Source organism: Haliotis rufescens, unplaced genomic scaffold (assembly GCF_023055435.1).
Source record: "Haliotis rufescens isolate VD_foot unplaced genomic scaffold, xgHalRufe1.0.p SCAF_11, whole genome shotgun sequence".
Classification (NCBI taxonomy): Eukaryota; Metazoa; Mollusca; class Gastropoda; order Lepetellida; family Haliotidae; genus Haliotis; species Haliotis rufescens.
In genome coordinates this window covers 34,991,763-35,011,781 of record NW_025963791.1, presented here as the reverse complement: position 1 = coordinate 35,011,781, position 20,019 = coordinate 34,991,763, and the positions used below count along the sequence as shown (strand labels likewise).

Below are 20,019 nucleotides of genomic sequence, written 5' to 3'. Positions count from 1 at the left end.
GACAAGCATTGCTTGCTGAAGACCTATTCTAACCCGGATCTTCACAGGTCTGTATTGGTAGAAGAGTGATGTATAAATATATATGTGATGCTCTAACTAGGAGTGATACGGCCATGTCTGATGAGGGAAGATGTCTTGTTTAAAAGCACAGTCACCAATGCCTACATCACCACAAACTGTCAGTCAACAAGTATTTGTCACAGAGTGACGAAATATCCCCCGCCATATACACCATAGTACCAAATATGAAGACAATCCAGCGATTAGTTCTTGAGATATTGTGGCAACACCGTTTTCCAACTCCAAAAACAGATTTGCCTGCTGTGACCTTGAAAATGGGGTCAAGGTCACCAAATCTGACAGGTGTATGCGGTGTCTGTATATACATCATAGTTCCAAATATGAAGACAATCCAGTGATTAGTTCTTGAGATATCGCGGCAACACCATTTTCTAACTCCAAAAGCAGATTTGCCTGCTGTGACCTTGAAAATCGGGTCAAGGTCACCAAAACCGACTGGTGTCTGCGGTGTCTGTATATACACCATAGTTCCAAATATGAAGACAATCGAGAGGTTTAGTTCTTGAGATATCGCGGCAACACCGTTTTCCAACTCTAAAAGCAGATTTGTCTGCTGTGACCTTGAAAATGGGATCAAGGTCACCAAAACCGACTGGTGTCTGCGGAGTCTGTATATACACCATAGTTCCAAATATGAAGACAATCCAGTGTTTAGTTCTTGAGATATCGCGGCAACACCGTTTTCCAACTCTAAAAGCAGATTTGTCTGCTGTGACCTTGAAAATGGGATCAAGGTCACCAAAACCGACTGGTGTCTGCGGAGTCTGTATATACACCAAATATGAAGTTCCAAATATGAAGACAATCCAGTGTTTAGTTCTTGAGATATCGCGGCAACAAACAGGTGGGACGGACGGACGGACGGACGGACGGACGGACGGACGTACGGACGGTCGTGAATACTATATCCCCCGCTTCGCGCTTTCGCGCGGCGGGGGATAAAAAGCCAGGAACAGTTGAACATGAAGCCCAACTGAGACCTATGCTTTACTAGATTCCCAACTGGCATCTGTTCTTTCCTAGATTCCCAACTGAGACCTATGCTTTCCTAGATTCCAAACTGGCATCTGTTCTTTCCTAGATTCCCAACTGGCATCTGTTCTTTCCTAGATTCCCACCTGGCATCTGTTCTCGAGATTCCCAACTGAGACCTATGCTTTCCTTGATTCCCAACTGGCATCTATTCTTCCAAAGATTCCAAACTGGCATCTATGCTTCCCCAGATTCCCAACTGAGACCTATACTTTCCTAGATTCCCAACTGGCATCTGTTCTTCCCTAGATTCCCAACTGGCATCTGTTATTCCCTAGATTCCCAACTGGCATCTATTCTTCCAAAGATTCCAAACTGGCATCCATGCTTCCCCAGATTCCCAACTGAGACCTATGCTTTCCTAGATTCCCAACTGGCATCTGTTCTTCCCTAGATTCCCAACTGGCATCTGTTATTCCCTAGATTCCCAACTGGCATCTGTTCTTTCCTAGATTCCCAACTGGCATCTGTTCTTTCCTAGATTCCCAACTGGCATCTGTTCTTTCCTAGATTCCCACCTGGCATCTGTTCTCGAGATTCCCAACTGAGACCTATGCTTTCCTTGATTCCCAACTGGCATCTATTCTTCCAAAGATTCCAAACTGGCATCCATGCTTCCCCAGATTCCCAACTGAGACCTATGCTTTCCTAGATTCCCAACTGGCATCTGTTCTTCCCTAGATTCCCAACTGGCATCTGTTATTCCCTAGATTCCCAACTGGCATCTATTCTTCCAAAGATTCCAAACTGGCATCCATGCTTCCCCAGATTCCCAACTGAGACCTATGCTTTCCTAGATTCCCAACTGGCATCTGTTCTTCCCTAGATTCCCAACTGGCATCTGTTATTCCCTAGATTCCCAACTGGCATCTGTTCTTTCCTAGATTCCCAACTGGCATCTGTTCTTTCCTAGATTCCCAACTGGCATCTGTTCTTTCCTAGATTCCCAACTGGCATCTGTTCTTTCCTAGATTCCCAACTGGCATCTGTTCTCGAGATTCCCAACTGAGACCTATGCTTTCCTTGATTCCCAACTGGCATCTATTCTTCCAAAGATTCCAAACTGGCATCTATGCCTCCCCAGATTCCCAACTGAGACCTATGCTTTCCTAGATTCCCAACTGGCATCTGTTCTTCCCTAGATTCCCAACTGGCATCTGTTATTCCCTAGATTCCCAACTGGCATCTGTTATTCCCTAGATTCCCAACTGGCATCTGTTATTCCCTAGATTCCCAACTGGCATCTATTCTTCCAAAGATTCCAAACTGGCATCCATGCTTCCCCAGATTCCCAACTGAGACCTATGCTTTCCTAGATTCCCAACTGGCATCTGTTCTTCCCTAGATTCCCAACTGAGACCTATGCTTTCCTAGATTCCCAACTGGCATCTGTTCTTCCCTAGATTCCCAACTGGCATCTGTTATTCCCTAGATTCCCAACTGGCATCTGTTATTCCCTAGATTCCCAACTGGCATCTGTTATTCCCTTGATTCCCAACTGGCATCCATGCTTCTCCAGATTCCCAACTGAGATCTATGCTTCACTAGATTCCCAACTGAGATCTATGTTTCCAACATTCTTAACTGAGATCTATGCTTTGCTAGATTCCCAAATGGATGTTCTCAGTACAATGTCTTCGAAGTTATTTCCACCATATGTTCATTGCAAAAATAATCAAATGTTAGTGGATTTACTGAAAAAAATCCAGCCTAAATTCACAGACTGTGAGTTAATTTTGAGCATTACACAAAGATTATTTAGGAACAAGTAGCCACTGTCAAAACCAAAAATGCCATAATGGAAATTAATTCTCCACATACGAGTTCTGACGAAATGGTTAGGTGTATCCGGAATGGACATCTCGTTGACCTCCCAGCTGATCTTTGGCTTTGGGACCCCCTCTGCATGACACTTGATGACCACATCCGAGTTGGACTGCATCAGTTGTGACGATGGCGAGATACGGACCAGAGGGGGCACTGAAACAGACACAGCATCACCATCATCAACATGTCTCCCATTGATTATCAACTGTCTGAAACAGTACACGGAGTTGGTAAATCTGAAGTTATACTCTTGCCGTTGCAATGTCCTTTCGATTCTTGTTCTAATCTTAAAATGCATCAGAAATTTTCAACAAAGATGTTTCTTGCCAAAGAACCAAAATTATTCGATACACGCAACAGGTTTAGACAGTGCCAGTAATCCGTTAGTCTGAGATTATTGAAAGTCTGGAGGGACTAGTTGTTTCTCCAAACAATCCAGTAAAGTTACATAGAACCCACTCTGCACTTTGAGATTATGTATCTGCTGAACCAAAGGGTTGTTGATGTCCTCGCAGGTGTAGTTTCCCATGTGGTGCACCCCGACCTTGGAGAAAAACAGAGATCCATCCTCGAAAACCTGAAACAACACATGACAATATTAGGAGTAATAGCAGGAGTGAGCAAGTATGGTTTTACATCACTGTTAACAACATTCCGGCAATATCACAGAGCGAAACACCAGAAATGGGGTTCACACATTATACCACATAGGGAATCAAACCCCAAGCATTCGCGGTGAGGAGCAAAAGCTTTAACCACTATACTACCCCACCAATCCTTACATTATCAGGAAGACAAAAAGGTAAACTGAAGTACAGTTCCTGAAGCTTCCTTGGATGCCACTTAGGTTTCCATAACAACACGGAACAGAGAAATGGTCTTTTTCAATCTAGTGGCACGAGAAAGGGGGAAATCTAAAGTGACCTTCACATCCACTTCAATACGTTGCAATTTTCTTTTGAGAAAGATAATTGAACATCTTCTTTTGATATGATCATTAATTATTTTATGGAGCACCTGGATGCAACTGTTTTCATAAATAGTGGACAAATCACATGACTTAGTACAGATCTTGTGAACCGACTATGTTTTGAAAAAGACTCAGTGTTACCTGATCAACATTTTTTCACCAAGTTAAAATTATGCATTTACATGGGGTACTTCAATTTTCATACCACAAGTTGGAAAATTAAAATTGTGTCAGGGAAATCAGATGTCCATAAGGGCAACAAAGTTCACAAAAATACCCACATTCCTCAAACCTACTACTTATTCGAACGGTCTTGTATATTAAAAAGTAAAGTTCTTAAATCATCTTGAATCCTACCGTGAGTTCATCATTGTTCAGTTCACGGATGTCAGTGCTAAATCTCTTCCAGACGATCTCCTCTGCACCTGACACACTACACTTAAGTTCAAGGCCATTCCCAACGGTAGCCAAGGTCGGGATGACTTTCATGTCCTGCTGCAATTTCTTCACCTTCATCGAACCTGAAGAAAGAATGTCGACATCCTATAACTACGTTGGAAAAAGACCAAAATCTTTTTTCCCAATTTCAGCACATCAAACAGTAGCCTGTGGCCTAACTAGAACCTTGTTGGCAAATAATTATGTCTGCATCAAAGGATGCTGATTGATTGCAGCATAGTTGTCTTTGCAGGAAGATTCAACAAACTATTTAAATACTTCAGCTGGATACAGGAAATTGCTGAGGCTTCTTGTTTCCCAATCATGTGGTTATCATTTACCACATCCTCCATAGTCTGATGTATGTAAACATATTGATCATCACATTTATTTGAAAGGGCTTCAGATGCTCTGATGCGTACATGACCGTACCCTAATTGGTGGTCCTTCAGTTCCTTCATGCTAAAACAGATTAAGGATGAAAATTTGCAAAAAACATTAACATGTTAAGGTCATCTCTTTAAAAGTTTTTAAATAGTTTGGAAAATTTCCAAGTTAATGGCAAACAAAGTTGTGAACAGCTGAAGTCAATGGCCTAACTAAATGTGTTGTGAAGACAAGTACCATTGAAGGCAGCGATGAATTCGCTAACAGACAGTTTCCCATCAACAGGGTTGCGGTCGGCGTAGGGGATCATGTCGGAGAGGATGCAGGCGTCGGAGAGACGCTCATAGTGTTCCTTCTCCTCCATCTCTCTGGCCTCAGCATCCTCCAGGTAGAAGTCAAGGTCACGATCATAGAAGCTGAACATCAGAGTTGCCAGGTACTCGCGCTCTGAAACAGTCAAAGATCACTTGATGCTATACATGAATGACTTCTACCAGACACTGAAACATTTGTTTCCCTGGGAGAATCATTACTACTTTCCTCACCACAGCACTCAGCGATTTTTTATACTTCTTTGGGCAAATTACCAAATGGCTTAACTTTTGTTGGCAGGATATCACTGGACCTAAACTCCTGTCAGCGGTAATATGCCAATTCTTAATTGAAGTGTTCACGATGAATTTAGCTAACAGCAGTAACGTGAACGTCTATGAGGAATCAATGAGTGGCATTTTATGTCACAGTATGCAATTCTTATGCACATAACAGCAGGCAAACCAGACATGATCCACATCATCAAGAAACAACCATTCCCGGGCACCCAACGTCAGTACTCCTCAGTTGGGCCAATTCCTCTGAATATCTACTGTACAAGTCACATCATCTTCAGCTACCAACAAATACCATCAGGGACATGACACTTATGAACTCAAATGATTACAAAATTGGACTCTCTCTCTCAGAGCTAGAGTTACTAGATGACAATGATTGAAATAAAAGTAATCAACTGCTTGGGATGTAGGGATACAGAAAGTCATGATACAACACATATCACAATATGAATCACAATATGTACGATATAGTATGATACACACTGCAATATCTAATAAGGGTGTGAGGTATTACTGGTATTTCAGTAAACTGAGGTCCATTCTTTCCACTATACATATCACAATATCATTTTTTCATGCTTGATATATCGGGTGATTTCATTTTGGTACTGTCATCATGTGTTTAATGTTATATACTTGCCAAATACCTTCGGGGCTCATAGATGGCTACAAGAGTAAACATGTTGTACCATCATCTTGTTTTGTTCCATTTATGAACTTCAGTTCATACCTTAATGTATCTGATTGCTTCCGAATTAAAAAATTAGAATTATACAATATATCATGACATGTATCGCAAAATATTGTGATACACTTTAACCCTCAAATACCTATCCGTAATATCAAATGACAACCTGGTAAGTCAACTCCAAGCCACTAAATGATTAGATACCATCGTGAACCTTGCTGTCCAATGACACTGCAGATTACGGTTTCATATTTACAATGAGGGCCTCCATTCCAGTGATCTCAGTGCTACAATTGTTGTAAATCTATGTTAAAGTGGAACAGCTCACCCAGACCACCAAGATACGGGTAACTACCCATTCACAATTTAGTCACTCTTGCAACAAGCATACAACACTGGAGAGTTATTCTGCCCCAGAATCACCATTAGATAGTCCTACCTTCCTGGACTTCAGTTGGGCAGTTGGGCTCAGTGAACTTCTCACAGTGATACTGGAGCAGGCTCTGTTTGAACTTCTCATATTCCTCCCTTGTGCAATCCTTCTTCCTCTGGATACCCTTTCCTTCTACACTCTTCTCCCCATCCTCTAACATCAGGTTGGCCTTGACCTGTACGTCTTCCTTGTAAACTGGTTTTTCAGTCTGTTTGAGAGGTTGTCCCTTAGCTGAAGTTTTTGGGTAGTCATAGATTTCAGCAGAGTTGATGATGGGAGACTTGATGGCATCTTGTGGTATGTCATTGTCAATGTCAATTTCAGATCGGTCAATGGAAGGTGCTTCTGTGTTCTCTTTGACCTTGACCTGTGCTTCAGCCTGTTCCTTGTCCAGCTTTTCTATAAAAATAAAAGAAAAAGTTAAAAATTTTATTCTCAAATGTAAAACTGAATAGTCAATCCAATCATCATATTGGTTGTTCAAGAATTCCCAGTTCATGTAACTGCAAGAGAAATGGATCATATTGCAGTAGAGCATGCAGTTGTTCAAATAAGACAAGATCTCTTGTTTCTTTGGCACCACATCAGTGCCATGTTTATGGACGGGTTCTATCAACATCAGAGCCTCGATGCCACACATTAATCAACTGACACACCAAACATTGAACACAAACACAGGAATAAAAACAGGTTTCAGAATCAGCAACACTTGTTGATAAGGCTTCCACAAATATGTCCTATCATCCAAGCAGGGCAACAGTGCAGATGTATTCCCCATTTGATACATCATAAAACAGGCAAGCCAAACTACAGACCATTACTCATAACTAATGGGCAGGAGATCTGAGCACAGCTTCATTTCAAAATTACATTTATTGCAAAACCCTCCATACATCAAATTCTGCCACTGAACTGTTGAAACCTAATGAGGCTCTGATGACCAAATCCAATCAAGGGGCCAGGAATGACAATTTGCTGTTCACCTTTTCCAGATTCATGCAAAAGATATTGTCCTAACAAAACCATAACTTTCGTAATGAAGCGTACATATCCAATTCGTTTCTGATTTAGCTCAGTTTTTAAAGTCTAGAGAAGGTAATAATTCCATCCAATGAATAGACTACAGCCAGCCATTACTCTTCCAGTTTCTATTTTTTCATGTCACTATCGGTGATTTATTGAGCTGCAATTCAGAGGCAATTCTCCGTACATGGCGCACAAGGACCCCCACGAAAATCAATGGTGACGGTCTCCTCTTCTGCATATTGGACTGGATATCTTATGAACCTAAGACAGAGTCATTAACCCCACACATGCACAGCATGGGGGAACTTCTCTTCCTGGTGCAAGACCAGAAATAAACAAAGTTTTGACATATTGATCGGATGACAACAAAGTTTTGCATTGTTACAATAATGCATGGGTAAAATAAATGACAAATGTTTTGATGTACACGATAACGAACATATTCTCATTCATTGGTTTGGCCAGAATGCTTTTTCCAAGATGATGGGCGATACGAGTTATGAACTGTTCAAAATGTCACATGGATGTAACAAACAGAGCTATTTCTTTGAGAAAATCAATTCTGATAGTTTACCAATTCAAATCATCCATTGCGAATGAAGAGGGTTTTACACTAAAGTTGCAGTGTGTGATCAGCCTGATCCAAACAATCCAGTGGCCATGGGGGTTGAACCAGACAATCCAGTGGGGTTTTGGGGTTGAAGCAAACAATCCAGTGGCCATGGGGGTTGAATCAAACAATCCAGTGGCCATGGGGGTTGAACCAGACATTCCAGTGGCCATGGGGGTTGAACCAGACAATCCTGTGGCCATGGGGGTTGAACCAGACAATCCAGTGGCCATGGGGATTGAACCAGACAATCCAGTGGCCATGGGGGTTGAACCAGACAATCTAGTGGCCATGGGGGTTGAACCAGACAATCCAGTGGCCATGGGGGTTGAACCAGATAATCTAGTTGTTGGTTGAAGGTAGCACCAAGGATGGGCACAACAGCTTTGGGATTGAATAAAACAAATCAAGTATGGATTTGAATCTTACAGGAAAAAGATTTGACTTAATCCTATTGTACATATTTCAACACCAAATTGTCCTAACCCAACAAATGAAGGGAGATACATGTTGACGACAAGATTTAAATGTAAATCATCACAGTGAACAAACTTGCCTACAAATTCTGATGACATCGATATGTGCAATAAGGTAATGCTGTGGTCTGATCCCATAAAATGATGTAATTTGGTAACTGAAAAACACATTTGGCATTTCTTTTTTCACTTAATAATTGCAGTGCAAAGTGCTAAGTGGAACAAAACATAAATAAAAAAACCTATCATAATTTCTATGCCATAGTCCTTGAGCCAGATAAATACCTTGCATCATCACTAAACTGCCATGGTTCAGTGCGGATATCAAATTTTACAGACTATGAAACATCGCTACACAAATGGACAAATCATGCATTTTGTATGAAATATCAATTCTTTGGACAAATACAATTTTACACTTTATGGGTCATTCCTGTCAAGTTCAAAGTTGTTTCAACTGACAAAATAATTGGAGGGAATGCTTTAATTTACTTTAACTAGACACAAAAGTTATTTTGAGACACCAAAGAAAGTTGTTTTGAAATGGCTCCAAGTTAGACCGATGCCTAGCCTCCTGACTTCTGTCGCATCATGCCATTATGGTAATAGAATTTGAGGTAAGATATGAACGTCTGGTTGCCATGACTACACATTAATTTCAGATCTGTTTCTTGTGTTCCATCAATCATATATGCTCTTAAACATTAAGCATCCATTTCATCAAAACCTGATAATCCTTTACTGAGAAGATGAGACATTAAACTAATGGGATATTGAGCATCAGTCAATGTATTAAACAAACTGATATAATACACGTATATATAGTATTCAAGATTCAAAAATATACTGAACCGCAAAAGAAACATCACCCTAAGTAACATTGCATGAAAAGCTGTCATATAAATATCTGGGTAATTTTTGGCAAAGTTTCTAAAATTTAACATTACCTTGTCCGTAAAAATGAAATTTGATGATAAAAAAACAAAGCAGATGACAATAAAACCAATCACCCAAATGCATCACGGCAACGGTCATGGTAACCTGATGCACATGAGTTCTGTGCAAATTGAAATGCACATGCGTTCCCCCATTTCTTGCCCTATAAAAATCCACCCAGGTCGGATAACGTTCATTCGTTATTGAATAGCTACCACATGCCAAGATTGACAAGAAATTAGCGACACCAAGCCCTTGGATGATTGAAAGCTGGACAAACCGCCCAGCAAGTAGGCAATGCATTTAAAGTCCACGTAAGGACCATACAGGCTCTAGAAACTGTACCAGACCACCAACACTACAGATGACCGACCACATAGTGGAAGACCAAGGGTCACCACCCAACGTCAGGGTCGTCAGATTGTGCGACTGCATCTTCAAGATCGCTTTGTTACTGCTGTGGAAAGTGCTCGACAGATCATGGGGACACACCAGCGACACACTAGTGCGGACATCTTGCGTCAACGATTGACGAGCAAACACCTCCACTGTCACAGGCCACACCGAAGATCCATTCTGACACTACGTCATCGCCAGGACCGTCTTCAGTGGGCAACACAGCACCAGCATTGGCGCCACCAGCAGTGGAGAAGAGTCCTCTTCTCAGACGAGAGCCGTTACTGTATCTCAACAGCAGATGGTAGAGAGAGAGTCTGGCGACGACGTGAGGAACATTATTCGGATGCTTGTGTTGTTGAGAGAGACTCATGGGGTGGTCCGAGCATCATGCTGTGGGGAGGAATTGGTCTTGCACAGAGGGTCGGCCCTGTGGCCTTTCAGAACATTGGTCCAGGGAGAGGCAATGGTGTCACAGCAGCTCGCAACATTGATCAAGTCTTGAGAACACACACCATACCTCATTTGGCACGTCGCTGCAACCACGAGTTTCAGCATGATAACGCCCGTGCCAACACTGCTAGAGCAATGAGAGACTTCCTCCAGCAGAATGGCATCAGAACTATGCAGTGAACCTGCCCTCAGCCCGATTTAAATCCCATTGAGCACCTGTGGGACAAGATTCAAAGACATCTGAATGACGTCTGACCAAGGCCGACAACTGCAGTTGAACTGCATCAGGTGTCCCTCAGATTGTTCTTGCAGTTGATTTTGAGCTGGGAAATCACTGACCATTGAACATGCATTTTAAGTAAACTGATGCAACTATAGGTCATTAAGCAAATTTTTTGAGAAATTATAAGTCAGCATTAACATGGTTTAAGTCAGGGAATTTGTTTATTCTGAAGTATCAATAAAATCGACTCCGGAATCAACAATTCACCCGATTTTCCATTACATCATGATAAGCCACGATTAATAAAGACCCATTTGGACCTTGAATCTAAATGGAGACTTTAAGGATAGCCGTGTTGATAGAGGAAACGTATTGTTAACAAGGAACTTGGAGATAAGTGGTGTTGAAATCAACTGATTATAGGGCCATACATCTAATTCCCCACAACAGGTCTTGGCTGTGCAATGTTTTCACACACGGTCTCCATATCACTCAGCAGTATTCCCGCTATATGATGGCACTCTGTCAATAATCGAGTCTGGACCAGACAATCCACTGATTGATTGACATCATGAACATCGATCTACATAATTGGGGTATGATGATCACCAAGTCAGCAACCCTGACCACCTGATCCCATTAGTTAATTCTTTCGACAAGCATGGGTTGCTGAAGACCAATTCCAATCCAGATCTTCAAGGGGGACAAACATGGGTTGCTGAAGACCAATTCTAACCTTGATCTTCCAGGGGGGACAAGCATGGGTTGCTGAAGATCAATTCTAACCTTGATCTTCCTGGGGGGACAAGCATGGGTTGCTTAAGACCAATTCTAACCTTGATCTTCCAGAGGGGACAAGCATGGGTTGCTGAAGACCAATTCTAACCTTGATCTTCCAGGGGGGAGAAGCATGGGTTGCTGAAGATCAATTCTAACCTTGATCTTCCTGGGGGGACAAGCATGGGTTGCTGAAGACCAATTCTAACTTTGATCTTGCAGGGGGGACAAGCATGGGTTGCTGAAGACCAATTCTAACCTTGATCTTCCTGGGGGGACAAGCATGGGTTGCTGAAGACCAATTCTAACCTTGATCTTTCTTCATGGGGGCCTTCCTATCAATACCCAGCCGCATTTACATCACTTAATCACTTATTCATTAAACAAGAGGATTAAGGACTGATCTATCTGGTGCTCAAACTTTTGTACGGCATGGTTATAACCATGTAATCTCTTCAGCTGCCCTACAGGAGGCTGCTGGTCTGATTATTATTTTGCATCAGTCCAATTCACAAACACAACTTGCTAATTAGACTAATATCCCTGAAATAGATGCATATCTCATGTATCATCAGCTTCATCATAAGAAAAACACATCAAAAGTCGATATACATCATTATCCTTAACATTTCAGATTTATTTATGATCTGAAAAAATATCTCACAGATGGATCTAATGCAATTTCTTTGAAGGAGTCAATTAATTTCTCGAAAGAAACATTTCTCTAATGTAATGATATTAACAAATATTCCATTAAGTCAAAATGTACCATATGAACATATTATGTTTGACAAATGGCCATGCTATATGGGGAATGTATTCCACACAAGGAAATATGAAGCTTTGTCAGTACGTTATTGAGCATATGTACATGATAATGAACCATGTGACTATTACACAGAGCCAATCAACATCTCTAATGACATGTTATGGAAACTTTGATCCAATTATTTGGTTAACTTGTCGAAGTCACTTTGTTTCCATGGCAACAGCATTCCTACAATCAAGGCAGTATGTTTCATTTCTGAGATAAAGACAAAAGAGCGAGAAGGCATCCTAATGCTCCTCCAAGTCGAGACAGGGAAGTCAGGACTGTGGGAAGTTGTCGAGAGATCCTGTTACTTCACTCATGACAGATCAATACTGACTTTCTCACCGACAAAATCAAATTCTTCTACACAATGCATCCAGACTCATTACAAAATGAAATATAAAAGACTACATGTAATTGTGAACAGCAGCATCCAGTTTCAGTGATATGGTAATTAGCAATATGTAGTCATGATTATTCTGATGGCGCCAAAAGATGGTCCTGCTTGACAGATCATCTTCCTGCTGTCTGTAAGCCAACCAAGCCAATGCTTCTTATGTCTAGAAGAGGAATCAGTAAGCTGGTATTGAATTCTGGCCTGTTCTGGGGAGGAAAATCTTTTTTAAAGCCTTATTCACAATCAAGATTCTTCAAGGAATGTGACTTCAATAAAAAGACACGACGGTGATTGACCCCTCAACTTTTGGTTTCTTTGGTGCCAGTGACATTTTGCCCTGGCCATCTGCTCAGCCGTAAGTAGATGTCATCCTGGCCCCGAAACACTATTACCATTCAGGCACAGATGGCGCTTCAAAACCTGCACGTATTGATTTCAAGAAGACACACAAAAACATGGTCAATTAACACATTTCTTTCTCACATCCACCAACATACAGGAAGTGCATCCTCATCTCAAAATGTCCACAAGATACGCAATCAATCCGTCTTCTTCTCTTTTCGGGTTTTGGAAATGTGGTTTGCATGTTTGAGACAGGTTTGAATACATTGATTACTTCTTACAGGGGAAATTGTATCTGCTTCTCACACGTTCAACTTCCATCACCTTCAGGGCAGCACAAGTTATCAATATCATTTACACAATTTCATGGCTTACCAGCTCTTGGCACATTCACACTTCCCTATCAGACATATGTCAAATTTCCCAAGTCGCCCAAAATAAATCAAATCATTAATTCCTCATTACCTACTCACTAGCGAAAGGGAAAGTATGTAAAATGGAACAACTTTTGTGTCAAGTTTATTCACAAGAATTTGTAATAAACATTTTCGGATATTTATCTGGACAAATCATTTCAGTAATAGGAAGAAAAGGGAACTTCTTGACTAGAAGTTTGACTTTTGAAACTGGTTGCCCATTTGCCAGTAAATCAAGTGTGTGAGAAAGAGGGATTCAAAGCCTCTTTAAACAAAACAGCAATTATACCACAGTGTCTCAGCTTAATGTGGGTTGAAAGCCTGAAGTAATTCAGGTCTTAGGAGAGAACCACTTCGGTGAAACCCACGAGCATAGATATTGTGCTGACAAACCTGGAACATAATCAGGCTGAACCGGGATTTGAACCCACCATCACAGGTTTATGGTGTGCCCAAGGGACACAACCCTCCACAGTGAATTACGGCACCTTAGACGACAACTAAATTAAGTTAACTCTCATAACACTTCAAACATTACTAGCTACTCTTGAGTGTTACAGAATTAATGGAATACAATACATATTTGCTCTTTCCATGCATAAAGCTAACACTCTGTATGGCCTTGCCAACATGTCCTCACAGTATGCCTCTAAATCTCAACATAATTGAAGCTCATAACGTTGACAGCTTAAGTCAGTCCTATTCCAGAAACCACTTATCCCTGACAATATTTAAAGAATAGCCTACTCACATCTCAGAATTACAGGTTATCTGTCCGGAGTGAAAGAAGTTGGTGCCTTGGAAAGGAACTTTCACCATTAATTCACTTGGGACAGGTAATCTGTAATTCTGAGAATCAAGAAGGTCATTTGTTATATAACCCATATCTTTTTACGGAGAAAATGAAGAAAGTGTGGGTTTCCTGAAATGGAGACATCGGCTCAATTACTCTTTTGTTGGAACAACGTCAGATAAAATCGTTACGATGTCATGAACAATGGATGACGTCATCTTCAATTATTTGCAGCAAGGTGTTCATGTGATGTCACGCTGCTGGAACACCATGCCGTAGTTTGACATGTAAACCCCACTCAGACACAGCATACTGACTCCAGGCCGATCAGTCCTTGTTTAAGCCCGTTAATGCTGAGCACCAGGAAGGGTAACAACAAGTACCATCTTTTAACGTCTTTAGGTAGGACAGGGCCAGGGATCCGGACGCTCTACACTCCGGGAAGACACTCTACCAAGAGACCACGGAGGCGTTCACAATCAAAACAACGCTCAGTGAGAATTACTGAAAATAACATCACTTATATCCATACCCCTATGGGTGATATTTACATGTACAGTCTTCTAGAATTTCCGCATGGGCCTTTAAAACCATCTGATGCCCTGCTTACACTTGTTACAAGTAGATTTAAGTTAACAACCTAACGTACAAGAGGAAAAAAACCAAAATGGCTGAATGAGCCCAGCTTCCATGCTTAGCATTAAAACATTACAAAAGATTCATTTTGACAGTTAATGCAGCTTGTTATTATCTTTAACACAGTGTGTACAATAAATGAATACAATGAAGGATCAATGTACACATTGTTTTGTTTCATTGTCATAACTCCTGTTTGCTCTGGCTTATACCTACCAAGCACATCCTAGAGCCAGCCATCAATATGACAGCTATATTGTACAACTTTTTCTAGTCACTATATGGCTGAAATACTGCCGATGTGACTTTAAATTTAACTCACACCCCTCCCAATATTTCAGCTACATCATGGCAGCCTATAAATATTCGGGGGTAAGCAAACTAATGGCTGATGTACAAGCAACAATCCATGCCACTGGGTGTAATGATGACACGTGACCACCTGATATTTAGTATAGATGACACGTGACCACCTGATACTTAGTATAGATGACACGTGACCACCTGATACTTAGTATAGATAACACGTGACCACCTGATACTTAGTATAGATAACACCTGACCACCTGATACTTAGTATAGATGACACCTGACCACCTGATACTTAGTATAGATAACACCTGACCACCTGATTCTTAGTATAGATGACACGTGACCACCTGATACTTAGTATTAATGACACGTGACCACCTGATATTTAGTATAGATAACACGTGACCACCTGATACTAGGTATAGATAACACGTGACCACCTGATACTTAGTATAGATGACACGTGACCACCTGATACTTAGTATAGATAACACGTGACCACCTGATACTTAGTATAGATGACACGTGACCACCTGATACTTAGTATAGATGACACATGACCACCTGATACTTAGTATAGATGACACATGACCACCTGTTACACAGTATAGATGACATGTGACCACCTGATACACAGCATAGATGACACGTGACCACCTGATACACAGTATAGATGACACGTGACCACCTGATACTTAGTATAGATGACACGTGACCACCTGATACTAGGTATAGATGACACGTGACCACCTGATACTTAGTATAGATGACACGTGACCACCTGATACACAGTATAGATGGCACGTGACCACCTGATACTTAGTATAGATGACACTTGTGACCACCTGATACACAGAAAAGATGACACATGACCACCTGATACACAGAATAGATGACATGTGACCACCTGATACACAGTATAGAAGACACATGACCACCTGATACACAGCATAGATGACACGTGACCACCTGATACACAGTATAGATGACACCTGACCACCTGATACACAGTATAGATGACACCTGACCACCTGATACACAGTATAGATGACACGTGACCACCTGATACTTAGTATAGATGACACGTGACCACCTGATACACAGTATAGATGACACCTGACCACCTGATACACAGTATAGATGACACCTGACCACCTGATACACAGTATAGGTGACACGTGACCACCTGATACACAGCATAGATGACACGTGACCACCTGATACTCAGCATAGATGACACGTGACCACCTGATACTCAGCATAGATGACACGTGACTACCTGATACTCAGCATAGATGACATGTGACCACCTGATACACAGAATAGGTGACACGTGACCACCTGATACACAGTATAGATGACACGTGACCACCTGATACTTAGTATAGATGACACGTGACCACCTGATACCCAGCATAGATGACACGTGACCACCTGATACACAGTATAGATGACACATGACCACCTGATACACAGTATAGATGACATGTTACCACCTGATACACAGAATAGGTGACACGTGACCACCTGATACACAGTATAGATAACACGTGACCACCTGATACACAGTATAGATGACACGTGACCACCTGATACACAGTATAGATGACACGTGACCACCTGATACACAGTATAGATGACACTTGACCACCTGATACACAGTTTAGATGACACGTGACCACCTGATACACAGTATAGATGACACGTGACCACCTGATACACAGTATAGATGACACGTGACCACCTGATACACAGTATAGATGACACTTGACCACCTGATACACAGTATAGATGACACTTGACCACCTGATACACAGTATAGATGACACGTGACCACCTGATACACAGTATAGATGACACGTGACCACCTGATAGACAGTAAAAATGACACGTGACCACCTGATACACAGTATAGATGACACGTGACAACCTGATACACAGTATAGATGACACGTGACCACCTGGTACACAGTATAGATAACACGTGACCACCTGGTACACAGTATAGATAACACGTGACCACCTGATACACAGTATAGATGACACGTGACCACCTGATACACAGCATAGATGACACATGACCACCTGATACACAGCATAGATGACACGTGACAACCTGATACACAGTATAGATGACACGTGACCACCTGGTACACAGTATAGATGTCACGTGACCACCTGATACTCAGCATAGATGACACTTGACCACCTGATACACAGTATAGATGACACTTGACCACCTGATACACAGTATAGATAACACGTGACCACCTGATACACAGTATAGATGACACGTGACCACCTGATACACAGCATAGATGACACATGACCACCTGATACACAGCATAGATGACACGTGACCACCTGATACTTAGTATAGATGCCACGTGACCACCTGATACACAGTATAGATGACACATGACCACCTGATACACAGTATAGATGACACGTGACCACCTGATACACAGTATAGATGACACGTGACCACCTGATACTTAGTATAGATGCCACGTGACCACCTGATACACAGTATAGATGACACATGACCACCTGATACACAGTATAGATGACATGTGACCACCTGATACACAGTATAGATGACACATGACCACCTGATACACAGTATAGATGACACGTGACCACCTGATACACAGTATAGATGACACGTGACCACCTGATACACAGCATAGATGACACGTGACCACCTGATACTCAGTATAGATGACACATGACCACCTGATACTCAGTATAGATGACACGTGACCACCTGATACCCAGCATAGATGACACGTGACCACCTGATACACAGTATAGATGACACGTGACCACCTGATACTTAGTATAGATGACACGTGACCACCTGATACACAGCATAGATGACACGTGACCACCTGATACTCAGTATAGATGACACGTGACCACCTGATACACAGCATAGATGACACGTGACCACCTGATACTCAGTATAGATGACACGTGACCACCTGATACACAGCTTAGATGACACTTGACCACCTGATACACAGTATAGATGACACGTGACCACCTGATACACAGTATAGATGACACGTGACCACCTGATACACAGCATAGATGACACGTGACCACCTGATACTCAGTATAGATGACACGTGACCACCTGATACACAGCATAGATGACACGTGACCACCTGATACACAGCATAGATGACACGTGACCACCTGATACACATATTACCCTGATGAGAACCAAGAGCTACTAAGGACACATTCTGCCCAATAAACCCAACAGGGCAAACATCAAGACGTGGGAACTCTTCTACATAAAATACAACTGTGCATTTTACATGAAATGTCTTGGGGTAAAAAAACCCGTCAAAACCTTTTTACATGAGTCTGGCCTGTTTCTGAAATGTCATTTTAGCTAAAATATTGTCAAACTGCAAGATACCTAAATATGTATTACTTCCTACGCAGAGTTCGATTTAAAGGACTTGATTTAACTTGCACCAGATGCATGTTGACATGAAAACAAATCCAGGTTGCACCCTGGTCCCATAAATTTATCAAAGTTTAAACATAGATGCATAAACTGGTCTAAATAGGTCAAGTCTCGGATCTCTGTTGACTGTGTCACGTGTCATGAGTTACACTTAACACAGGGATTAGTGATGTAGTATGGTAAATAAAGCATAGAGGTATTGAGTGTGTTCAAAGATGGGAAAATTAAGGGTCAGACAAAAATGTATAAAAAAATGTACATGCACTTGGTGCATGTAGACATAAATATTAGGTTGCAGTTTTCAATAGTAGGTTGCACTGGTGCATGTTTAAAAAGTTAAACTGAGCCCTGATACATTACATTGGTTTGATGTGTTCTTAATAAATAATTGAGTTGTGAAATTTTCAGGTATAGCCATCACAGGATGCGATGCCATTTTGCTGACTGGCAAAATGGATTATAAGCCATTATGTGTGTTGACTTTAACACAATTCTTTGTCTGGTTTAACTTTTACCTGGCACCTGTATAGAAGAGAGTAATTACTTAAAACAAAACCATAACAATTACATTAGCACCTCTGCATCTAGTCCTATGTGAAGAATATGCACAGTTACTTCAAAGAATGCAGGGGAACTCATTTAGAAAGAACGATACCAGGAAAATGCAAACTTGATTAATGGAAAGTAAATACAATCATGTCTGACAAGAACTGGGAGTTGTAATGTAATTACAAAGACTGTTATTATTATCTTGATAGATAAAAATATCTCAACTGTTATTAAGTAGAGTCAGTCCATAGTATAATTTGTTCCAAGTCTTGAAGACAGGTATAAACCAATGCTGACAGAATTCTGAAGTAAACATGTATGTTTGTTTGTTGTTTAACAGCGCCCTCAGCAATATTTCAGCTATATGACAAATAATCAAGTCTGGACCAGACAATCCAGTAGTTGACATCATGAGCATCGATCAACCCATTTGAGATATGTATCAACCAAGTCAGCGAGCCTGACCACCCAATCCCGTTAGTTGCCTCTTACAACAAGCATAGCCGCCTTTTACAGCAAGCATTGGTTGCTGAAGACCTATTCTAATGAGGATCTTCACAGGTTGAACACATACAATATATGTGATACAGTGCAGAGTCTTATCATCAATTGTGTACCTATCACAGGTTGACGAAGCACCTTCAAGTAAGTGAGTGTATGAGTGAATACTTTATTCGGCAACATTGTATCTAATTTATTTGCTTGTTTGTCTGTTGTGTGATGCCGCACTCGACAATACCCTTTTACGTGATGGCAGCCTGTAAATAATCAAATCTGGACTAGTCAATCCAGTGCTCGATACTGTGAGCAACGATCCACACAATGGTCCATTTAATCGAGGCCGGGGAGTTGACCGTATTAAAATATGTTGAAATAAATTCAACAATTAAAACCTTCATCCTGACGTGTTCAGTCCAA

The 20,019-nt window shown here is 41.3% G+C and overlaps 1 protein-coding gene across 2 annotated transcripts in view; it reads right to left on the bottom strand.

Annotated features, from left to right (window-relative positions):
• Positions 1 to 20,019, bottom strand: part of LOC124151239 (follistatin-related protein 5-like) — a 107,547-nt gene that overhangs the window by 10,462 nt on the left and 77,066 nt on the right. For both annotated transcript variants that reach the window (XM_046523623.2, XM_046523624.2), the window contains exons 5-9: positions 6,474 to 6,866; positions 4,973 to 5,182; positions 4,268 to 4,431; positions 3,400 to 3,517; positions 2,935 to 3,093 (exon numbers count right to left, since the gene is read on the bottom strand). In XM_046523623.2, the coding sequence (XP_046379579.2) occupies positions 2,935 to 3,093; positions 3,400 to 3,517; positions 4,268 to 4,431; positions 4,973 to 5,182; positions 6,474 to 6,866 (1,044 nt within the window). The remainder of the gene's footprint in view (positions 1 to 2,934; positions 3,094 to 3,399; positions 3,518 to 4,267; positions 4,432 to 4,972; positions 5,183 to 6,473; positions 6,867 to 20,019) is intronic.